At 41.8% G+C, this 25,943-nt stretch overlaps 1 protein-coding gene across 1 annotated transcript in view; it reads right to left on the bottom strand.

The window, feature by feature from the left end:
* LOC126334628 (uncharacterized) overlaps positions 1 to 25,666 on the bottom strand; it is a 114,326-nt gene extending 88,660 nt beyond the window's left edge. The window contains exons 1-3 of the mRNA XM_049997065.1: positions 24,780 to 25,666; positions 12,884 to 13,019; positions 696 to 842 (exon numbers count right to left, since the gene is read on the bottom strand). Of these exons, the coding sequence (XP_049853022.1) occupies positions 696 to 842; positions 12,884 to 13,019; positions 24,780 to 24,824 (328 nt within the window). The 5' untranslated portion in view covers positions 24,825 to 25,666. The remainder of the gene's footprint in view (positions 1 to 695; positions 843 to 12,883; positions 13,020 to 24,779) is intronic.
* Positions 25,667 to 25,943: the final 277 nt, after the last annotated feature.

Genomic DNA, 25,943 nt, shown 5'->3' with positions numbered 1-25,943 from the left:
CTAGTTAACATTCTCAAAAGCCTGTTTCAGTCAGACGTTACCTAATGCGGCCATTGAAACTCAACCTCTGATTCTTTCAATTTATAGAGGTCACATCTCCTTAATTTCTTCCCTTCCTGCAATTTTAATCTATAGTTAATAAAAAATAAACTATGGTCATGGTTCCTTTCCGCCCATGGAAAAGTTTTGCAAATTAAAATCTAGTTTTGAAATCTCAGTCTTAAAATTCCCGTGTCTCTGGGTATCTTCCACATATTCAACCTTCTTTCACGATTTTTAAATTATGTATCAGCAAGGACTGAATTATGCTATGTGCCAAATCCTACCATGTGGTTTCCCCTTCCATTGCTTTCCTAAGGTCCATGTTCTACCACTATTTTTCCTTTTCTTGCTTTTCCAACAAATGAATTTAAGCCCCCAACCACAATTATGTTTTTGCCCCCTTAACAATCTGAACAATCTATTTTATTTCCTAATATGCTGTTTCAATCTGTTCATCATCAGGAGAGCACATAGACAAATATCGTACCACGTGATAGTATACATTCTGTCATACATCTTGCAGCTGATTTGAAGTATAAATGTACACAAATATTGCCACACAAACCTAAAGGTGCTATTATTTCAAATTCACAGTAGTATATTTTCTTGGCAAACAGAGAATTTAAATAATTAAAGTTTATCAATTCACAAACCTCTTGAAAACATCAGCACAGATGTTTTTCCTGACCCACTTTTAGTCTGTTGTCGATCCATTAAAACTGATGATGGCAGAAGTGTTTCAAATTCTGATGATCCATAATGTGATACAGAAACTGTCACAAATGCTGAACCACAATTTCCTACAACATAAAAATTTTAAAAAATTCATTTATAACCATAAAAATGTTATATGAAGAAATATAACAAATTTATTTACTTAAGGTCAAGGTGACAGTTATTCAGCTTATGTCACATAGAAGTCAGCACCAACTGTTCTGATAATGACTCAACATTATAGTATTGCCCTGGAATAATTTACAAAATACATCATCTGACTGATTGGTCCGCAGTTTGCATGTGGCTCCTTCCCACAAAAGTACATATGTGTGTGTGTGTGTGTGTATGTGTGTGTGTGTGTGTGTGTGTGTGTGTGTGTGAACACTTTTCTGAAAAAGAAACAATATACAAAGAAATAAATGACAATATAAGACTACAGGCATATACCAATACTCTCATTTCACTTTAATTTTCCCACTTTTTTAAAGAAAAGTGCGTGACAGACTTAAAATTCTGTATTTCAATCACGCACCAATTTTATGCCTCCAGAGTCTGTGCGAGACAGATTTTGACAACTGAGATCATATCTGCCCATGTCATAACATTAGAACATCAAGAAGTAAACAAAAAAGTCAAAAGCAACTATATGTTAAGCCCAATCGATAGATGGAAAGATCGCTTAAAAAAGGGCTTAGCCTTGGATAAAGGTCCACATAAAACACCATAGAAGCAGCAGAGTTCCCAAACCAAAGATTAAATGTCCTTCGCCATACTGCTATGATGGACAAACAGCCCATGCATCATTTGCTAAAATGACCAATAACTCGGATGGCAAACATACACTGGAAAGTAAGTAGTTAAAAAAAAGACATTGGGTCAGGGAATGGCAATCCATCAAAGGTGGATAACAAGAGCAGAAGGGGGTGGGGGATAGCTACGTACCAAATGGCGAGGCTAATAGTGGCCAATATGCAAACTATAACCTTGCTATGAGAGGGCCAAGGAAGGTTGGCCATGCCGTTGGGTGAGAGGTTTAACTCCCTGGAGCTTGTTCCTGTGAAGAGAAGACCAGTGGTGATGCCAAAGTGACACGATCCGCCAACAGACAGCAACACGGAGATCAACCAAAAAATGGAAGAGCAAGTGGGGCGAGATAGGATGACTACAGCCCTGGCAGCAGCAGCCTCATTTCCTGTCAGACAAAAGTGAGGAGGAAGCCACATGAACATCACGGAGGCTCCCTCAGCAGTGAGCGAGGAAGCTTTCCTGGGCCCATTGCACTACAGAATGTACTGTGTACAGCACACACAGGCTCTGAAGAGCACATAGAGAATCAGAGCAAATGACACAATTAAGAAGCATCATCAGAGGTACTGGGGGCAGGGGGGGGGGGGGGGGCTGATAGAGGGTGAAGAGTTTTGCTGTAAAAATCAAGCAGTGTTCTAGACGCCAGTACTAAAAATAGTTGGTGCCAATAACGAGTGAACACCCGACACCATAGCCAATCATGAAGGTGCTATCACTCAGTTGCGTGCGAAGGTCAAAAAACCTCCAGCAATAGATCAAATCTGGAGTAGTGTCCTTGGGGAGTGAATGAAGTCCAAGATGAACTGGGGCCCCCATACGAAGCCAAGCTGGTGACGGGTTTACACCCACTGGGAATGTGACAGGTAGCATGAAGTTAAGCTGCTGGAGCAGTAGCCGAAAGTGAACTCCAAGATGTGAGACAGAGAATAAGGGCGCACTCCAAACTGGTGGTCATGGGAGTCATATATAAATAGGGCATAGGACAGGTGGTTGGGCATGAGTTTCTGCTGAGGAGGACATTATGCTGGTATGACACGTGGTAGCTCAGTAGCTTATGCACAGATACTCTCAACCACTCTAGTGTGACCAAATGTTCTCCACAATGGTGGATTGTGTTAAGACGGCATAAAATGGATGGATGGGCAGCTGAATAAACTAAGCACTCATAGACTAGTTTCAAACAGACAAGGGATCAGTATAAACAGAGGAGGTTGGTCTGATCCCCAAATGCGATTGTATGTACAAATTAGAAAACGCTTGCCCATAAGAGAAAGGTATATATGAATGTGAACATCGTCCAGTTGTTTGTGGAAGATTGGGATTGGTATGAAGTGAGGGTATGGTCTAGCTTCCTCACAGTAAAAACAGCACTGTAGCATTCATGATTCTCAGAGGAGAAGGACATCACCCAAACCTCCTCCACTTGTGTCTGAGGAGGGAAGGTGGGTGGAGCTTGAAATCTCCACAAAATAACAGTCCTACATGTTGGAGATAAGAACAGGCTCGACAGTGACATCATCTGCTACAGTTACACTGGAAATCGGAGAATGGACATTTGTCCCAGAGAGCTGACAGAGATTGTCCCACTTGACGGAAGGAGGAGGAAAAGAGTTAAAAGAACTAGTAAATGAAATCCAGCTAGCTTTTTTGCTATCCTGAGGAATGCGATGACACTGTGCTTGCAACTGTTTGTAATGAATACAGTTCGCCATCGTAGGATGACGATTAAAAATGTGGAGAGTATGTCTCCGCACCTGAATCACGCTGTGGCATGCTTCAGTCCACCAGGAGAACAGGACACAGCATGGTAAACAAGAAGTGTGAGGTATGGAACATTCTGCAGCAGTAACGACAACATTCATAAGGTACCCTACCTGGTCATTACAACTGGGGAAATGTTTTTCGTCAAAAGTTGCCAGCCAGTCTTAGCTGCCAATTGGGTTTACACGCAGGTGTGGTAGGAGCCAGCAAATGGATAGCACATGGGAAATGATTGCTCGAGTATGTGTCAGAGAGAACGGACCACTTGAAATGGCAGGCACGCTGGGCAGTGCACAATGTGACGTCCAAAATGGGAATGTGTGTGTGTGTGCGCGTGTGTGTGTGTGTGTGTGTGTGTGAAAGGAACACAGGTGACCCAGCATTGACAGAGATGAGATTGAGTTGACTGAAAAGGTCAGCCAAAAGGGTACCTCTCGGACAGCTTCTCAAGGAGCCCCCAAGGAAGATGGCGGATGTTAATGTCATCGAGCTGCAAAAAGGAGTGACAGTGAACAACGGAGGGATGTAGATGTTACAAAATGAAAAGGTGAAGTGAGGAAGGAAAATGCAGAAATGAACAACTTGAAGCCGGGTTTTCAATGAGATGATGTAGCTATGGACTTCATCCTGGATTAGTCGCATTATCCCCAGTGAGATAGAATGCCATCCTAGGGAGGAAGGCCAAACGGATCGGAAGGGAACGCGAGAGATCAAAGTGATCACAAGAGAACACAAATTTGTTTCTTGGAAATATGTCTGCTTGTGTCTGTGTATGTGCGGATGGATATGTGTGTGTGTGTGTGTGTGTGTGCGTGTGTGTGTGCGCGCGCGAGTGTACACCTGTCCTTTTTTTCCCCTAAGGGAAGTCTTTCCACTCCCGGGATTGGAATGACTCCTTACCCTCTCCCTTAAAACCCACATACTTTCGTCTTTCCCTCTCCTTCCTGAAGAAGCAACTATCGGTTGCGAAAGCTAGTAATTCTGTGTGTGTGTTTGTGTGTTTTGTTCATTGTGCCTGTCTGGCGGCGCTTTCCCGCTTGGTAAGTCTTGGAATCTTTGTTTTTAATATATTTTTCCCATGTGGAAGTTTCTTTCTATTTTATTTACCTATTAGTGTGTTAGACTGTGCATGTCATGGAGTCCATACACAAAATTTGAATGTGAATTGTACATTTATTTGTCAACTTCATTACTGTCTATGTCTATGTAAAATGTATGTACTATTGTCAATTTTATGCGAAATTTTTTTCTTGAAGTGAAACCATTAATGTATGTATGTGAAGCGAAATGCGACGGATGAGTAAAACATTCACATGTGTGTAGTGATACAAAAATAGTAAGTCCTGCTAATAGTGAAAATAATGGCTGAGCCGTGGTAAGAGTAAACACCACAGCCTAGCAAAGTGAATACAGTGAGTGTGATGCGTATGCGATGGAGAAAGCAAAGGAAATCCGTATAACCACTAACTGATGTGTGAGTACTGCAGAGCTACAATGCACAACGGAAGGCAATGACGAATCCTGCAGTGTAGCCCTTACCTTCAATTTCACTGGCAGAAAACTTCGTCCAGGTGCGAGAGGAGGTACTGGTGTATTTCAAGTTGAGCATTGGACCTGAATCCGTTGTATTCAGTCTCCAGACTGGAGGGCATAAACAACGACTTCATAAACCTGGAACGACATTACAATGGATTTGCGGGCAGAGCTACTACTCACGTGGCACTTGCGTCACTGTGACAGGCGCGTTAAATAATGAACTGCTGCTGGCGGTAAGAACAGCAAACAATGAGATAGCATGTGCCAATAGGACACCTTCTCAGAATTGCGAATGAACCCAAAGCAAATGAGAAAAAACCATTTTTAAAACAGGGTGGAAGAGCAATTTAAGAAATTTAAATCTTTCCGCTGTTCACACCATACAGCTTAACATATGTAAGGATAAATAACAAACTAAGATGGTAGCACAATATGGACGTGCAATTATGTTATATAAATACAGGGTGTACATAAAGTCTGAGAACACTTTCAATTATTAATAGTGCAAGAACCAAACATTGTACAGATATCACACATATGACATTTTGAAGAGAAACCCTGAAAGTTTTTTTTTTTTTTTTTTGTACACCACCACAGTGTAGTTTGGTAATGTGCTGACAGTCAGCGCTAGTCGCAAACGTGGCGAGTTCAGGTGTGGAGCGAACTTTCTGTATGTTGGAGTTTGACTTCCTTGACTTGAGTTTGAGTTCCTACTTGGACATGTTGCAGCAATGGCTGATGCCTCAAAAGCAATCAGACTCTCTATTCACCTTTCAGCAGGCTGGGGCTCCACCCCATTTTCATCGGAAGTTTGTGGGTACCTGAACATGGAGCTGCCGCATCAATGGATCGGCCGTGCTGCGGAAGGGCACAGCTGTTTCACGAAATGGCCTATCCCGATCACCTAATCTCACTTCATGTGACTTTTTTCTGTTCGGACACATTAAAAATCTGGTGTATGTACTGCCTCCACCACATGATGTAGCAGAGCTCCGGGAGAGAATACGGGAAGCGACTGCCACAGTCGACGATGTGATGCTGGGACAGGTATACCAAGAATTCAGTTACCGTATTGACGTCTGCCGGGTCACTCATGGTTTGCCTACAGAATGCTTGTAAAAAAACTTTCCGTGTTTCTCTTCAAAATGCAATATGTATGACATCTGTAGAATGTTTAGTTCTTATGCAATAAATAATTGAAAGTGTTCCCAAACTTTATGTACTAGTATGAGCGTATTTATGTTTATTAATTTCCAATGGACAAAGAAATGAAGCTTTGTAAATATAATTGTAGTAACATAAGGGTATTAAAACTCGATTGACTTGCACCAAGTGACTGAACTATGAGCCCCAATGTACATAAGGCTACTGTATACTGTGTCCCCAAATAAACAGATTGATTTCTAACAGTATACAGTGATGTACATTCCGCATTGCTTGCTTTTATGTTTTCATTTTCTTCAAAGGCAAAAAGGAAAGGTGAAGCAGTAGCCCAGCATAGAGCCTGTTCCTACCATCATGTATTTTTGATTTTCAAATGTTAAATAAGATGTTTTTCCTGTTCCTTGGTAAGAGGAAGGAGTCGCTCTCTGTTAATGAACGAAGCTAGACACATGTTATTTTAGAGCATAATTGGCAGTAGTCATTTTGGTTGAGAGAATGAGTACAAAGTTTGTATTTTTTTAATAGAATATAACATTATTTTACCAGTGAAGTTTCATGAGTCATTATCCCAAGTAGTACTGTAACATATAAAAATCCAAGAAGCCCACTTGTGTACTTTGGAGTTATTACGAAGATCCAATTACAATATCATGGACAACGGTCAAGATTTTGTATGTGGATACGGCAACTGGACATAGTATTACTAATTGGTACGCATAAATCTACAAGAGAAACATCTATGTAGAGCAGTTGCATATGACTGCTAATTAAGGAGCTATTGTATCAACATACTCTGAAAGGAACCTACGTGGTATACAATCTAGCCTAGAGTACTCGTCTTTATTAACTGATTTACACTTCTTTGCTATCTGTGGGTGTATACTTCTAAGTTACTCATTTTGATACTGTTCTTCATTCAAATTCTGAAACATTTACTTTCTGTTCTATGGTGAAGGACTTTCACAAAACCATGTTTAGTAACTCCGCTTTTGTGGCACTGTTCAGTAACTCTGCTTTAATGGCACTATCACTGCTAACATTATCATTGCTATCACACAGTGAAGGCATTGTTTGTGTCTTTCCTCTCCTGTACTTTCCATACTACCAGAATCTCTTTAGATATTCTGTCAGATTACGAAACAACATTTGCATTGAAGTCCACACTAAATTTGGGCTTTGGTAAAACATCACATATCTGCAAGAAGACCAGCCACATATTCACCATCTGTCTGTGGACATTCACTGCCAAGAAGGCTTTCAAACTCATGGACCAAAAACCCGCACAATGAAGCAAATGAAGTTACACTGGCTGAAGAAACCAGCAATAATGAAATCAGTAGCAGTTAAGACGCACATAAAATCTACAAACCACTGTAAAGCAAAGGCTGCACACTGAAATTCCTGCTGGATACTGATGCAACATGCTCACTAATAAACCTGGATGCTTGTGAATTTCTCGGATCTCCAGAATACTTCAATTCAAATTCAACACTGAAAACATTCAATGGAGGCCAGATTAACATATAGACAAAATTGATGATAGTGGTCAAATACTATGGAACTCCAAAAAAGTTATATTAACAATTGTCAAATCACAAAGGACAGCCAACCTGTTACACATGAATTGGTTAAATGCTTTCAGTTTAAATATTAGAAAAAATTAGCTTTAAAGAAGCCAAGAAGAAATTTGCCAGGATCATGAAGCTCTTTTCCAGCCTGGCTTAAGCACTTGCAAAACTTACAAAGCAGTCCTGCAATTGAAGGTAAGGGCCACACTCAATTTTTTCAAGCCCACACCAGTATCATTTTCCACGATAGATAAAGCCCAAGATGAAATTTAGAGACTGATCAAAGAAGGAATTTGGAAGTGAGTGAAGACCAGTCAATGGGCACATCAACTGTGACTGTACATAAAGCCAAATGGATCAATGAGAATTGGCGGAGATTTGACAGTGTTGCCACATATTTCCCCAAGTGAAAATCCCTGATTTTCAGAAAGTTTTAGCATTTTTCCCTGACAAATTTTGAAATCTCAAGGGTAAATTAACAAGCTGTCTTTGCAGCTATGTCTCCTGAAACAATAGTGCAAAAAAAGAAATATCTAAAAAAACTTGCAAGCATATGGTGTTTCCTCATGTGAGGAAAAATATTAAGTGCTAACATCAACACGTCTTTTGTATTGAACTGCTTTTAGATGGAGAAAGCAAACCAAATGGTATATGTGTTTCATTAATATCAATTATGTTATTTTATTTCAATAAAACGAAACACATTTGGTGACAAAAACGCTCATTGCCTTGGAGTCGCAAAACAGATTTAAAATACCTTCATTGATTTCAGAAATAAACTCAGAAAAAAGTAGGCCTCCTGAAAGAAGTGTATAAGGCGGGCAAGAATTGTGTAAACCAACACTGTAGGTGACCACCTATAAAATGTTGGTTCTACTATGTTCATTATTTTCGGTTATTACTCACTGTGTTATATCTATTATTTTACAGATATTGTGTGATTTTTTTCTTTCAAGAAACATATGAGTACATAGTGTGCAAATCACCAGTGAGTGACACATTGTTTTTCTCCTTATTGTCCATACTTACGTACACACTACTTTTGAAGTGCCAAAATGTATGAGAACAAATAAAATGTCTATAAAATGCCACACTGTACAATGTTCTTGCAGTAAGACAGTCTCAATTCCTGAGAGCCATCATCCATGGCCTGCTGAGGAGGACTGCAGACCTGAGTCCATGGATAAATCTTGAAAATCCACTGCATTATGCCACACACAAACAGACCCGGCCTGCGGACAGATCAGTGTGACTAGATTCGACGGACAGGGTCTTCACATTAGTGGGAACAGAATGGCTTCAGATCTGCAAGCCCAATCCATTACAGATACCCTCAGAAACTGCCTGTGGTTTTCGCCCATCATGGAAATCCAACCATGTGGCCAGCTATTCACGAGGCATAGATAGCATGTTGATGAAATGAGACCATGGTGATCAATCCATGTAACAGACAAGTTGTTCATATAGTGGAGACACTGAGTCACAGATAGACACAACAAAAAGATTGTCACAAACAAAGCTTTCAGCCAGTAAGGCCTTTGTCAGAAATAGACAACAGACACAGACACCCACACGCACGTGGGCATGGGTGTGCACACACCTGCGCACGCGCCCGCACACACACACACACACACACACACACACACACACACACACACACACACACAAACTAACATACACGACTGTAGTCGCGTGTGCGTGTGTGTGTGTGTGTGTGTGTGTGTGTGTGTGTGTGTGTGTGTGTGTGTTCTATTTTTGACGAAGGCCTTAACTGGCCAAAAGCTTTATTAGTGACAGTCTTTTCTGTTATGCCTTTCTGCAACTCAGCATCTCCACTACAATGGTGAGTAGCAACTTTTCCTTTCAGAATACTGTTACATTCGATTGTTAGATAAGTGGTTAAAATACTCGGAGAATCAATAATAATGAGAATAGATAGCAACTCACTGCAGAGATGATTGCTGATCTGCAGACAGCCACATAGAAAAGACAATCACACTCTCACAACTAAACTTTCAGCCACAGCTTTTGTCAGAAAACAAGAGCTCACACACAATTAAACAATCATTCAGACGCAATTCATGCACACGTCTGCCACTGCCGTCTCTAGTCGCTGCGTCTACAGTCTCTGACAATCAGACCCAAACAAACCACTCCTCATGCCTCCCTGCCTCTCCTCATCAGCAGCTGCTAGACAAGTGACAAGAAGTGGTGGCAGCACTGACTGAAAGCTGAGGGGAGTGGTAGGAAGGGGGAAGCTGTAGTAACAAGGGGAATAGGGAGCAGCGACCGTACTCGCACACACCCAGCCAGCGACAATACATGACACCTCAGTAAACAAACCATTTCATCTACTGAGACAAAAACGAGATTTTTCCAGTGTTTTTTCAACTTTGGCTGAAGTGTTTGAAATTCCCTGATATTCCCTGATTTCCAGAACCCGTGGAAACCCTGTTTGAAAGTGATGTAATTCCCCAGCTGGAAATATATCAGTAGCTGATTCCAAGTCATGAGCAGTTCTTTCAGAAATCAGAAATGGCAAATCTTTTAGAAAAATAAGATTTATCGGAAATGGAGAAAAGTGCAAGAAGATTGTTGTCAATGCTAGACCTGGAATGTTTGGATACAGATGTTACCATTTGGTTTAAAAAGTGCTCCTGCAAAATAGCAGCAATTTGTGGAACAAATCATTAGTACCATATCTGGATATGTCAATTACTCAAACAATATAATTGTCACAGGCACAACTAAGGATGATCACATGAAGAATTTGGACATGTTTTTCACACAATTGGAAGAAAATGGCCTCCGGTGGATTAGAAAGAAATGTGAATGAATACCTGGGCCACATCACTGGTGTAGGTGGGATCCAACGATCCGAAACTAGTATAAAAACAATAAAAAAGCTGTCTCGTTAAAAGAATATTCATCATTCAAAGAATATTCAGTAATTCACTGGAAAAGTAAATCACTACAACAAATTTTTCAAGGAATTTGCTGGAATCGCTGAACCACTGAATCAAATTACAATGGAAAATGCACTGTTCAAATGTCCAAGCAGCCAGAAGCAGCAGAAATTATGAAACTCGAGAAGGAAATTACCAAGGAAACTAAAATGGTGCACTTTGCCCCAACTCAAACTGCAGTACTACCCACTGATGAATCATCGTATGGAACCGGAGCACTAATGTCTCGCAAGTATTCAGAGGCATCAGAAAAACTCCTTTGGATTACTGTCTCTTAAAAGGTAAGTTGTAGCAGTTTAACTGCTGTAAATGATTTTTTTAAATAATTTTTTTAATTGGATGTTTCAAAAGTTCCCATTTTTATGTATCACCCAGTAGTTGACATGAAGTTTACTACTTCATAAACCACAATAAAGGCACTCGACAATATCTTTGCCATAGGACTCCCCAAGACCCTAGTTTCTAACAATGGTACACAGTTCGTATCAAAGGAATTCAGAGATTTATGTGGTAGAATGGCACAGAACACCTGACTATACCTCCATTTCATACTGCTTCAAATGGTGAAGCAGAAAGATATGTCAAGACTTTCAAAGACACTATGAAAAATGCTAAATGGGAAGGAGAGAAGCAAGACGCCCTAGAGAAAGTACCAACTACTCACCGCACAACACCAAAGAAAGGGACATTCTTTTGATTGCATTAAAGGTTTCAATTGCAGTGTAACAATTAAATTTTAAATATTAGTAATGGAAGAATTTATAAAAACTCAAATACAGAAAATTAATTATGCCATACATTACAAACTGTGTTATGAAAACATTGTCCTAGAGTTTGCTTTCTTAGGAGCAGGTGCCTAGGTCAGCACTCACATTTACAGAAAAATATTACCATGTGCATTTCATATGGTATGGCCAAATTAGAACTCTACTACAATAAATTTACCTACAACATCCAACAATTAAAAATATCATTTCTTTTTGTGAGTTTGATTTCACTTTTGATGGGGCATCCCTTTAATGTATTTTTTTTATCTCTGGGACATCTGACTGACACACAGTCTTTTATTCTGTCATATATCATTTTAAAATAACTACCGTTAATTGGAAGCCTTCTTTATCTTGTGTTTAAGTGTCCTTCTATTCAAGAAATAAAATCCATGCAACGTATACTGTTATAACTTGATTACAGCCTGTCCAACACTTAGCAACAATTTCCATCTTGGTTATGTGCCTGATGGCCACTCAGTGGTTCCACCACATGCCAAGTTGTTACCTTTATTCGACATGTTGTAGCATCTTATTGGTTTTGACCTTACTAGTGTCCCAGAAAGGAATGATGATTCACTGAGGCACTTCATAGTACATAGTCACATGAGAATGGCACAATAGGCCATCAGCATGGCTAAAGTGCAGTTATGATGTACCTGCTCTTCCGTTTCAAGCTGCAATCGGTAATTGGGTGATGGGAGTGAATGACTGCACTTGTTTTCGATATGCGGAGCAAGATGAAAACTGCTGTGATGACAGACTGACCTGGGGTATAGCCCGAGGCCAAGGTTTGGTTGGAATGTGACAATTTGGTTGCAAGTTGGTGAAGCGAACAAATATGAATGGAAGAAAACTAGATGAGCGGACAGGCTGACCTACAGCAAAGCCGAGGTTAGGTTGGAATGTGACAACTGCACCCAGCATTCATTGTGTTCACTTCTCATCATTCTTTGTGCTGTCCACAACTGCAGCATGTAAAACACCATAACTGCACTACCACAATTGTGAAATATATCAAATAACAAAAAGTTCTGTTATATATGCATACATCAACAATCTTCAACAAGGATAGCTCAATACACAAATAGAAACCACTAACTGCTCAGATATGATGAAATCTGCAATGTTTTATGATTTAATCTACCTGTGTTTCTAAGTACCACAAACAATTTCTGATTCATCGCATGAACTCTAAGAATGAGAAAACACCCCAGTAGCACCAAGAATGTCATCTGAACACTGTATTGCTTTTCAATACTTTCTTTCTGAGTGAATGGGAATAATAATAACATAAATGAAATTGACAACACTTGACTATCAACTGTTTTTTTGTGAAAACACTGTAAATTTCTTACGGGAAAAATAAATTACAAGATTATGAAAAATGAATTACCATATATTTTAATTTGTGAAGTAATCACAAAAATATGCCTCACACATCCCTTTTCTTAATATTTGCCATGAGCAATGGCTAGTACAGAAGCATAAGTCTCACTTACCTTTTGTTGATGCTTATCATTTAAACATTCAACAAAACTTTTGTACACCTTACCTATGTTTATTCCACTTATAACACAAGCTCTTTCCATCATAAACACTGCTTCCATTGACATATTTTTTCTTGGAAGAGGACACAGCCATTTCCCAATATTCCCACGGAGCAAATTTGTTACTTGATGCTTTGGATCCTAAAAGTGATGATGAACATATTTCAGTAACTTTCAAAGACACTACAAAAAATGCTAAATGGGGAGAGAAACAGGACACTCTAGAGAAAGTACCAACTACTCACAGCACAACACCAAAGAAAGGGACAATAAAACATTCTTTTGATTGCATTAAAAGGTTTCAATTGCAGCGTAACAATTAAATTTTAAATATTAGTAATGGAAGAATTTATAAAAACTCAAATACAGAAAATTAATTATGCCATACATTACAAACTGTTTTATGAAACCATTCACAATTATAAAATCCCTGTCTGTATGGGTGTTACAAATGTAAATAATGAGATTTTCAACTAGTCTTTTATAAGTTTGGCTCGCACAGTTTCTGGGTTTAACATCATTTTTCAAATTACTGACATGCAAAAAGAAGCAGAGAGAAGTAGCTATTTCGAACAGGTCTATAAACAATTGGGATTTGTAAATAATGTGATACTGTGGTGAAAGAGCAATGACATCATAAACATAGCAGACACACACACCTCAAGTAACAACAAACAGAATACATCACAAACAGCAACAAAAAGTGGCAAAACAAAATTCAATGAACTAACAGTCCACATTGTTGTAACCGCGAACAGAACAGTCACGGGCATGCTACGAACAAAAGCATGGCGGGATCGAACGGGAGTGACCCGCGAATAAACAAGGCGGTCGAATGGAAAAGGGTGAACACATATAACAACAGATGACCAAGCAAGACACCAAGAACAACAACACCCAAGAAGCAGTGGGATCACAAGCGAAAACCTCACGAAATCAACAAAGTCCACTCATACACGGAAATAAACAAAGTAAATGTGATGTCTGTAAGAAAGATATCGAGAGTCTCACGTGAATATCAGACTGCCTCATTGAGTGAGAGGCAGGTGCTTAAATACATGATAGGGTACATCGCTATTGGCTGCTGGGACCATTTCCTCCACAGTGGTGCCCTCACATTATATGTGAACCAGGAACGTGTGCAGCCAAGGCTTACGGCATGATGGCTGCAGAGAACTCTAGTGGTAATCGAGGTCCATGCAGTCTGCCATGGATTCGAAACTCGTGGCACTAGGTACCAGATCCCTCCCCCCTGAAACCTGCGTGTACGGGCGGAAACGCCCCAGACGATGCCACGGCGGTTGGCAGATGGGAGAAGACCCGGGCTCGTCAACCGCCATTGGCGGGGAGGAAGAGACGTCTGAGGTGTCCATGACGACCAACCTAGAGGCCAGGGCAGCTGACCCAGCAGGGAGGCAGCAACTGGGGGCAGTGACGGCGACTCGAGGACCATCGAGGACCACGTCTGTACCCGAAGGAGGTAACGGAGGAGGAGGCATCAGCAGAAGTATCATGGGGGGGTACGCGGGCAGATCTGGTTAGGTTATGATAGTGGCGCTCCAACCCTTTCACCATATGCACTGACGTCACAAGCTGCCCATGGGCTGAGACAACCATGGCAAGCATCCAACCTGCATAGCTCACAGACATGCAGGCCCACACGGCCACGCTGGGGGCATAACACTGAGAGGGCCAGGAGTGAGGGCGAGATGGGGACAGCATTAGCAAATGGGGCAGGGTCTGCAGCTGTCGCCCATGGCGGAGCTCCGACGGACTACGTCCGTCAATTGGCATGGTGTGATAGGCGCTCAAGAACAGGGTGTGGGCCGATGTGGTTGGAGATGTTTTGACCACCTTCATCAACTGTTGTTTAAATGTGTGCACAAGCCTCTCTGCCGCGCCATTGGAGAAAGGATGCAAAGGCGGGTTATGGATTTGTTTGATACCGTTGGCCTGAAAGAAGTCGTAGAAGGAGGCTGCGGTGAATTGTGGGACATTATCAGAAACCAATGTGTGAGGCAGGCCCTCAATGGCGAGAACCTGAGCCAGGGTCATGAGTGTGGCCTCCATGGTGGACGCCATGCAGACGACATATGGATATTTGGAGTAGACATCAATGATAAGTAACCACATGGACCCCAAAAATGGGCCCGCAAAATCGAGACGGATGTGATCCCAGGGATGGCGAAGCACAGGCCAGGATGTAAATGACTGAAGGGGCTTGCCTGGTGATGTGCACACACAGCGCACCCACGAACCAGGCAGTCAATACCACCGACTGAGGGGGCTTGCCTGGTGATGTGCACACACAGTGCACCCACGAACCAGGCAGTCAATACCACCATGAATGCTGGGCCAATACAAGTGCCGGACAGCCAAAACTTTCATGCGGGACATACCCCAGTGCCAGCGGTGTAACAAACTGAGCACTTGATACTGAAAATCCGTAGGAATGACCATATGATGGGCATCCAACTCTGTGGCCAACAGAAGGACATCATCGACCACAGAGAGCCTGTGGGACAGGTGGCGCCACGGGCTGAAGTCGGTCCACATCCAATGAGTAATATACGAAGGCCACCCATGGACCACGTAGCGGAGAACCTGTGGCAAGATAGGGTCTTGGCGTGTAGGCGTGGCAACATGAGGAGCCATAAGACGTCCGCGTTAGCAGGGCCGGTGGTGGGTTTATACCGGATGGTGTAAGCTTAATTCTGTAGAAATAGCTCCCAGCGCTGGAGATGTTGAGCCATCCGATCTCGAAGGTGAGAGTGGGATCCGAAAAGCATAACTAAGGGTTTATGGTCCATTAGGAGGGTGAACGTTGCCCTAAAGAGATAGGTATGAAATTTTTGGATGGATAACACTATCGCTAAGGCTTCCTTTTCAGTCTGGGAGTAGTTCCGTTGTGCTGGGCTCAATGTCTTAGATGCATAAATGATGGGCTGTTCTGAGCCATCGGCATTCCGATGCGTGAGGATGGCTCCAATGCAGTATGCCAACGCATCAGCCGCCACACCAAGGGGCGGTCTGGAGAGAAGGGGGTAAGGCAAGGGGCGGACTTCAGCATCGCCTTTAAACAGAGAAAAACCTGGTCACAGGCAGGAGTCCAATCAAAAAGTACCCCTTTGCAATGCAAGTCATTGAGGGGTTGGGCTACAGAGGCAGCCTGGGGTAAGAACTATATGTAATAAGTAACCTTGCCCAAAAATACCTGGAGTTCAGATAAGTCCTCAGGACAAGGAAGGGCCTCAATGGCCGTGACATTACGGCCCGAAGGGGGAATGCCATCTTCGCTAAGCCAGTGGCCTAAATATTCCACTTCCAGTAGAAAAAATCGACACTCGTTCAGCTGACAGTGTAAACCTGCAGACTGTAGAGCGTGAAATAAGGCACTGAGGTTTTGCTAATGTTCCCGGTGACCAAGATGTCATCCAGATAATTCACGCAGGCACGGCTAGGATGTGTAAGCTGCTCCAGGAACTGTTGGAAAATAGCTGGCGCTGAAGAGACACAAAATGGAAGGTGCTTGTACATGTATAATCTGAAAGGTGTGTTGATAACCAAGGTATTCTGGGAATTGACATCCAAGGGTAGCTTGGGGTTGCCTCAGCCAGGTTGATCTTTGAAAAGTACTCTCCCCCGGCAAGCTTGGCGAGAAGGTCTTCCTGTTGAGGAATGGGGTAAGTGTCTACGAGGGACTGAGCATTGACAGTAGCGCCGAAGTCCCCACACGGCAGAAGGGACCCACTGGATTTCCATATGACCACCAATGGTGTTGCCCAGGCACTGTATGTCACAGGCTCCAGAATGCCAGCAGCCTGGAGCCAATCAAGTTCCTGCTTGACTGTTGGCCGTAAGGCCACCGGAAGGGGTCAGGCCCGGAAAAAGCGACGCTGCTCATCCAGCTGAAGTGTGATGTGCACCTGAAAATCTGAAGCACATCCGAGATCCGTCGCAAACAACGATGCAAAAGCTGAGCACAGATTGTCCAAGTCCTGAAAAGGAACAGCCATGGAAATGACCTTAACTTCATTGGAAATTGAAAAGCCAAACAGTTGAAACGCATCCAGACCAAAAATACTGAGAGCCAACAGATGGTAGACGACAAATAGGGTAAGGAGCTGGGGAACATGTTTGTATGTTGCCTGGTGACGAACTGCCAACGAAGGGGAATGGAACTGTCTTTGTAGGCGACCAAATGCCGAGAGGGATGTAACAACTCAGGAGAGGCCAGGCGGTTATATGTCTCCATATTAATCAGGGAGACGGTGGCCCTAGTGTCGACCTGGAAACTGGCATCCTCAGTGAAAAGGCGGAGTGTGAAGAAAAGCTTCCACACTGATGGGTCATCCAGTGAGACGACCGATTTTAGAGCATGTACGGTATCTTGAGGCGCAGGAGGGGAAGGACTGGAGCGCGTCGAGTGACTACGACAAACCAATCACTTGTGGCCCTCCTTGTCAAACAGCGTGCACGTTTTCCAGCGGTGGGGACAATCAACTCGAGAATATACGGTAAAGCACTGTGGGCAAGATGGTAGTGGGACACGCGACCAGCGACCAGAAGCGCCGATGCCTTAGAGACGTCAGGCAATGAGGAGTCCCAAAGGGGTGGCCTCTGATGGCTGGGCCAAGTCGACTTCGCAAGGTCATGCCACTTGCGGCCGCACCATGTGATGCTTGTTAGCCGCCTGAGCAATTTCAAATGAGTGGGCAATGCTGAGAATCTCTTCCAAGGATGGGTTATCACAGTCCAGTCACAGAGGAGCATTCCCCTCGTAACTCAGTACCATCTGGGACTGGAGCAACTGAATTACATTCTCCACCAGGGTTTCGAATACCTCTCGCCGTACCCTGAAATGGGAAATGTCCTACCACTATCCTTCCCACCCCTCCTATCGTGGTATTCCACCATCCATTGAAGCTAGACAATATACTCGTCCATCCTTACACAACCCCTGCTCCCAATCCCTTACTTCATAACCCTGTAATAGACCTAGATGCACGACCTGTCCCATACATCTTCCTACCACCACCTACTCCAGTCCGGTCACTAACATCATCTATCCCATTAAACGCAAGGATACCTGTGAAACCAGTCATGTGATTTACAAGCTAAGCTGCAATCATTGTGCTGCATTCTATGTAGGCATGACAACCAACAAGCTGTCTGTCCGAATGAACGGCCACCGAAAAATTGTGGCCAAAAAACAAGTGGACCACCCTGTTGCTGAACATTTTGCCAAACATGATATCCCTCATCTCAATGACTGCTTCACAGCCTGTGGCATATGGAGCCTTTCCACCAGCTTTTCTGAATTGCGCAAGTGGGAACTTTCCCTGCAATGCATCCTATGTTCCCGTAACCCTCCTAACCTCAAACTTCGTTAGTCACTGTCCTCACCCATCCAGCCCCCAGCCACCCATTCCAGCAATACAGAGCAGTCATTGCACTGCCACACCCAGTCTTTTAATTTCTCTCCTTTCCGCCACTTACTCCCTCCCCACCTTCCGTCTAAACTGCAACACTTCACTGTCTGCCACTCCCACCACACTATTCCTCCCCGCCCCCGCCCCAGCCTCCTCCTTACCCCGACCCAGTCGCCATCATGCACTGGTGCTACTGCTCACAGTGTAGTTTCAGCTCTCTGAGACTGCAGACAGACGTACGTGTGTGTGTGTGTGTGTGTGTGTGTGTGTGTGTGTGTGTGTGTGTGTGTGTGTTGCTGACAAAGGCCTTAATGGCTGAAATTATGTGAACCTTTTTGTTGTGCCTATTGCGACTCAGCATCTCCACTATATGGTAAGTAGCAACTTTCCTTCTCTGGTATTGTTATATTCCATCCTGTATTCTCCATTGTTTGAAAATTCAATCATATGTATATATCAATAAATTCACCATCTGAAATTAAGGATATTATATATTTTCTCAATAAAATAAAATAAATCATAAGGTTCGGATGGAGTTTCCAATGGAGTGCTAAAGATTTGTTCTCATACAATTTGGCTGGTCTTATTTGAAATACGTACTGTATCGCTAACTCAAGGCATTTTTCCAGAATGACTGAAATATCACTGTCAAACCACTATTTAAGAAAGATGATAGGAGAGATGCCAATAACTGCTGACCTGTTACACTGTTGACATCATTTTCCAACATTCTTGAGAAGGTAATGGAGTCATGAATAGTATTTCACCTTAGCATTCTCAGCAAATCACAGTTTGGGTTTCAGAAGAGTTGCTTACTGAGAATGCCATTTACACATTCACTCACCAAATTTTACAAGAATTAAATAATAATATAGCACTGGTCTGTATTTTCTGCAACCTATCTAACAGTATTCTTCCAGATAAAGTGGAGTTTCATGTGATTGATGGTACAGGCAACCAAGGGATAATGTCATATTTGACCAAAAGAATACAAAAGTCACACTTAGTAATTCGATCAATTTAGTTTGGGGTGTAATTCTGACTGGGGGAAACCATCTATGGAGTTCCAAAGACTCAACCCTAGATTCACTGCTGTTCCTCATATATGTAAACGACCTTCCGTCTAATACACAATAAGCAGAATTACTACTTTTTGAGAATTACAGTAAAGATGTAATCAGTCAAAGCATACATACATAAACAGAAGATATGGTAATCAATATTCTTAAAAGTATCATTTACTCATTTTCTGTGAATGGTTTCACCCTCAATTTTAAGGCAACACAACATATTAAGTTCTGCACGTATAGAGATACTAAGCCAATGATAAGTGTAGCACATGGAGAGGAAATATTAAGTAGTGTGGAAGCTCCAAAATTATTAGGTGTCCATATTGAAGAGCATTTAAACTGGAAAAGGCACATTTTGGAACTCATAAACCAACTTAGCTCAGCTACATTTCCACTTAGAATCATTGGAAATCTTGGGGAAAGACAAATCAGTATGATGACATACTTTGCATATTTTCGTTCAATAATAATATACAGAATAATGTTCTAACATCCGATTCCACCCGTCTGCTTTGACCCATGACGAAAGAGTGTTGTGGTGTGTGACATCATTACGGTGCGGAGTTTATGAGTTTGAGTTGGTGTTTGTAGATGTCATCTTGTGTTTGATGGCACCCTATGTGTGTGTGTGTGTGTGTGTGTGTGTGTGTGTGTGTGTGTGTGTGTGTGTGTGTGTGTGTGTTTTCATGTACTTCTTGTGTATTGAATGTGTTTTCATTTACGTAGGGATGTTTGACTTCTGACTTTTTGAGGTGTTGTGGTTTTGGTTCTGTTTATCGTAGTTGTAGGTGTTTGTTTTCTCATATCAATAGTTATGGTTGACCTATGTACGTCAAGGGAAATGACCGATTACAATTTTCGAAGTTTTGTATGTAGGTATTGGTGTTTTGGTATTGTCAGCTGTGGTCAAGGGAAATGTCCGATTTCAATTTCCGTAGTTTTTGCTGTATGCGTTGGTTTTGGCATCGTCAGCTGCTTTTAACCTATATAGGTCAAGAGAAGTGTCTGATGTTATGTTTAGCTTATCCCCTCCCTAAAACCCCCAGTTTCCTGTGGTTGTCCCATTAGTTTGATTGTATTTTTAGAGGGAGATGTTATTGTCTTATTTATACATATTTTCATGTTTTTTTTCCATGTGTATGTTGTGACATCATAGGCACCACACTGGAGACGCGTAGAATACCCATTTCCGCCATACTGATGATGTCATGGGTCAAAGCAGACAGGTGGAATCAGACACTTCCATAATCCCAAGAGGGGTGTGTAGGTTTTATGTATTTTCGTGTTTGTTGTCGTTTATGTAATGACGTCTTAGGTGCCATATTGGAGACGTTGAGAATGGTCGTTTCCACCATTCTGGTGACATCATGGGTCAAAGCAGTTGGAATCCAACGCTTCTGTATTCCCACTCATCCTTAAGAAAGAAATTCTTCATTGCTCAAAAATGTGCTGCATGAATAATATGTGGTGCTCATCCACGATCATCTTTTAGACACCTGTTGACGGAGCTGGGCATTCTGACTACTGCTTCACAGCATATTTATTCTCTTATGAAGTTTGTTGCAAATAATCCACTACATCTCAAATGGAACAATGATGCATTACAATGCCAGAAGGAAAAATGACATTCATTATTTCACAGTGTTTTTGTCTTCAGGGGAGAAAGGGATGTATAATGTTGCACATAAAATCTTTGCTTACTTACACACTGATATAAAATGTGTGACAGACAGCAACATACAATCTGAAAATACACTGAAAAAGTTTCTCCTTGAGAACTCTTTCTATTCCAAAGAAGAATTTCTATTATTGTAAAGTGTGAAAGTGGGTAGAAATTACTAACTCATTCCTGTATAGTTAAAAGAACAAGAAGAAAAATAGAGAGAAAGAAAGAACACCACCACCTTGTAAGTCAGCATGTAGCCATATTTACAAAATAATTTGCGATATGAATGTAAAATGACTCACTCCACAACATTACAACTTATCATGGAACATAAAACTAACTACAATATTGTGAAAAGGATAGATAGCTACTCAACATACACTGGAGAGGCTGGTCGCATACAGGCACAACAAAACACTGCAAGCAACAATGCGCGATTGGAGGAGCAGTCTGGATGGTGAGGGTATAGAGAAGGCTGAGATGGGGAGGGAGAGGGATAGTAATGCAGGAGACAGTGAACTGCTAATTGTGGGAGCATACAAAGACGAGGTACGGAGAGGGTATGGCAGCTAGGTGCAGTCAGAAGTTTAGATCAAGAGCGGGGCGGAAGAGAAGAGACAGTGGGTACGCTGGTGGAACAGAAAGCTACGTAGTGCTGCAATGGGAACAGGGAAAGTGATAGGTGGGTGAAGGATGGCGATTAACAAAGGTCGAGTGAAGAAGGTTTATTGGAAATAGGATATATTGCAGGGAGAGTTCCTACCTGCACAGTTCAGAAAATCTGGTGTTGGTGGGAAGGATCAAGACAGCACAGGCTGTGAAGTGGGACTTTGGGAGGTAGTGGGTGACTGGAGACAAAAGCCATGTGACATCTGTTTTTGTACCGCGGTAATTATGGTCTGTGGAGGCCTCAGCGAGACCCTTGGTATATTTCGAAAGGGAAAGCTTCTTACAGAAGATGCGGCGGCCACAGGTGGCTAGGCTGTTTGGAAGTAACTTCTTGGTACGGAATGGGTTGCAGCAGTGGAAGTGGAGGTATAGCTGTCGGTTAGTTGGTTTGACAAGGATGGAGGTACAAATGTAGACATCTTCGAGGTGGCTTGTCAGATTGACGAGGACTAGGCGAAGTGAATGGGGGAGAAGATGTTGAGGAGGAATGTAGATAGGATGTCCATTCCCCCGATCCAGATCACAAAGATGTTATCAACGAACCTGAACCAGGTGATTTCCAGGGATTTCTGGATGGTTAGAAGAGTTCTTTCAGATGGCCCACAAATAGGTTGACATAGAATGCTACATGTGTGTGTCCATTGCCATATCCAGATTTATTTGTATGCAATGCCTCCAAAGGAAAAGTATTGTGGGTGTGGATAGATTTGGTCCCAGTGAGCAGGAAGCAGGTTGTAGGTTTCGTGATCAGTCAGGCATTAGGAAATACAGTATTCAATAGCGGCAAGGCCATTAGCATTAGGGACGTTAGTGTAAAGGAAGTTGGCATCAATAGTGCAAGCATGGCACTGTGTGGTACAAGAACAGGAACTGCAGAGAGAGAGTTTGAAGGCATCACCTACAAACAAATCTGGGCTAAAGCAATCGGCATCTCCATGGCACAATCCAATGCCATGGGCCACCTAGAAGATGGATGCTTGAAACCAACAGCTGCTTCACAACCCAGTCCATTTGGATCCTCCCCTCCTCCACCAGCTTTTCTGAACTGTGCCTCAACAGCTTTTCTGAATTGTACAGATGACCATTACCCTTACAACACGTTCTCCACTCCAGAAATTATCCTGGCCTCAACCTACAGTAGCCTACTGTCCCCATACCCTCCACTGAACAGTTTCCACTCTCTCTGTTGTCTCCCTTTTCATGTTCCCCCACCCTTATGTGCCATCCTCTGGCAATGCATTCACCTGTCCTTTCCCCTTCCCTGCTCCTCTCCTTTCCAGTTCCTGTTTTTCCCCTCACATCCCACCTCCTCACACTGTGCCTGGAAGTCTCAGCAGGTCGCAATTTAGACTCTGGCATCCCAACAGACAGCACCCTTTTCTCTCCCCCGACCCGTACCCTGCATACCTCCCCCTTTACCTGCACCACTCTAGATAGCAGCTATTCAGGTGATAGGCACATTCCAGTCAGAGCTACCAGTGGTAGTGATCATGTGCACATGAAGTGTGCTTGCTTGTGTGAACGTGTGTGCGTTTTCTTTGTTGAAGAAGGCTTTAGCCAAGACTTATAATGTCTTTTCATTGCGCCTGTCTGCAGCTCAACGAGTCATCTTTACAGTGAGTAGCAATCTATCCTTTACTTAATATTATCAATGTATTGTTAAATAATACGAACGACATGACAACTACAACCATACAAATACATCTTCAAGGCCAATTACACAACACATAATAATCCACTTTAAAGAAAACAATGATGGCTCATATTGTTCATTAGAGACAATCAATCATTATTAATGGCAGCCAGCATATGTTTCCACATTAACTAAATCCTACTTATGGTCAAAATTAACCGTACATGAATATGTCAACTTACTGAAACACAACTAGCCTACTTTAAAAATAAATGTTCTTTAGTTGTAGAGCCTACTGATTTTCTGATCTGACTGTATCAAGTTTACATGAATAACAAATACTCGTTGATGACATACATAAATTCAGCTGTATTTCTGTAGCCTATTACTGTCATCACAATATGATTTTCAAACAAAGACATAAGAAAATGCAAAGTAAAATTGTATCTTTTGTAAGTGAACACAAGGTCTCCAGAAAATCACGTTATTTTCTTTACTGCAAAGATTGGCAAGGGGAGAGGGCAAAGTACGGGTATTTCAAGACTTCTTTAACACCGAAATGTTCATCCATGCAATTGACGTTATGAACCATTTTACTGTGCAACCCAATCCACCTTCAGATCAAATAGACACTTCAAGAATTAATGTCAAAAGGAGAAGATAAATCAACAACATATATGTATATGACGAAAAAACCATTCACGCATTAAGGAATAATAAGACCAATAGCAAGAACATCAAAAGTATGGCAAGAAATGAACTCGGTGAGAGTTAATGAATCGAGATAACGCCTGCTATTTGGAACAATGGCGTAAAACTTTTATTCACGCGAAAAAGTGCACCCTTACAACACGTTCTCCACTCCAGAAATTATAAAACATAATGCGTTAGCCAGTGGCAAACTGTTATGTGTGTTCACGGAAATAAACGCCAAAAATTGCGAAATGTCTAGGTAGGGAAAAGTTGCTTCCACAATGGCACCACCACCAGTTTATAAATAATAATTGAAATTTCCATACATATATAAATTATTATGTAAGCTATAATCTATTGCATTGCACCAAGAGCGTGTAAAATGGACAAATAGGTAAATATTATTTGATTAAAATATTAACTGAAAAAGGCGGAGTGGGGGGCAAACATCAATGGATGGTGTATAAAAACTCCTAGTTCCTGAATGACATTTTTGCGAAGAAATTTGAAACATCAAGCTTGAATATATACACATAGCAGATAGGATCAAAATAAATGTGTACTACGTACGTGTAAAACTACTTGGACAAGGTACATTCACAGTAAATGAATCTTGTCATATAAAGTAAGTTCAAATCCTTCGGAAAAAAAGGTCTGTGATAGCACTGACTACATAGCTGTGTAGGAGTGAAAACATTAATATGAACAGTTTTGGAATATTATAATACATGTAAGTACCTGAAAATTACAGCTGATCACTTTCACTAATTGTACCTCCGGCATTGTTACTTTTCACACTCGTACGCGAAAATATTTACATATATACTGCCAACACATAAACAACTCTTTTTCACAATACTGTACGACTTCCCGCGCAGTCAAAGCATTTCTGTTAAAGAGACTATCACATCAATCAAGCATTCACAATTTTTGTGGGTTTGAGAAAACATTAAGTGCAACTCCATAGATTTTACGTAAATGAGTATATGAGAATGTATTTGTAACAACAGCTTGACTAATTTGCAATGAACTGCATTTTAAGATTACACGGAAAGATCGGGTTAAGACCAAATTTGACGAAACTAAGTTATTGGCGTCATTATGTACTTCATTAGACGTACTTTCCGTTGCTTCATGTTACCTAAATGTAATAGGTTTCGTCTCAGTGTTATAGCCAGATAAAAATATGGTCAACACTGGGAAAAAGTGTCGAGTTCAGCCAGATCACAGACAGGAGAGAAATCCTGCAAGGTGTCGATATCTGAGATGTGCTGATTTTTTTGTTTAGTTTTATGGAAGTCTCATCGTAGACATTGTTAAATGTAGTGTCATTGTTGATTCTTCTTTTGTACTGTCGACGTTCGTGATTTGTGCCAACGAACAGCAGATTTGAGATTAGCTTCTTTGCTGTGTTGTGGAATTAAACTTCGTCTAGGTCTAAGGGGGCCACTCATATGTTCAATGATATTGCTAAATTGCCGATTATTGACGGCCTGATGGTGCTTATTGACGTGTCGTCAATACTAAGGATAATGGCAAGGAGTATTGATGGACCTCAGTTTGTCAATAGCTCCTGCACAATTGATGTCAAGTATTGCCAGTCGGACAATATTCTCCATTCAGTTGTTGACAGAGCTTCAGGAACCAGCCACAAGGCGTTAGTGTGCACTGTTTATTTTTCAATATGCAGGTGTGTATAACATACCTCAGGTTCAGTTTTTAAGGAGTCTTTTAACACGAAAGAATCATTGTTTAGGCTATACCACTTTAGGATGGTTAACAGAGGATTCCCTACGACACTGCTTACTTCATTAATTTGAAAATATAGTGTAGATTGGTCCATTACATAGCAGTTTGGAGGAACGCTACCATTTCAAAAAATACACCATGTATGTGTAACGA

This window comes from Schistocerca gregaria, chromosome 1, assembly GCF_023897955.1.
Source record: "Schistocerca gregaria isolate iqSchGreg1 chromosome 1, iqSchGreg1.2, whole genome shotgun sequence".
NCBI lineage: Eukaryota > Metazoa > Arthropoda > Insecta > Orthoptera > Acrididae > Schistocerca > Schistocerca gregaria.
Note: the sequence above shows the minus strand (reverse complement) of the source record. Positions and strands in the feature narration are given on the sequence as shown.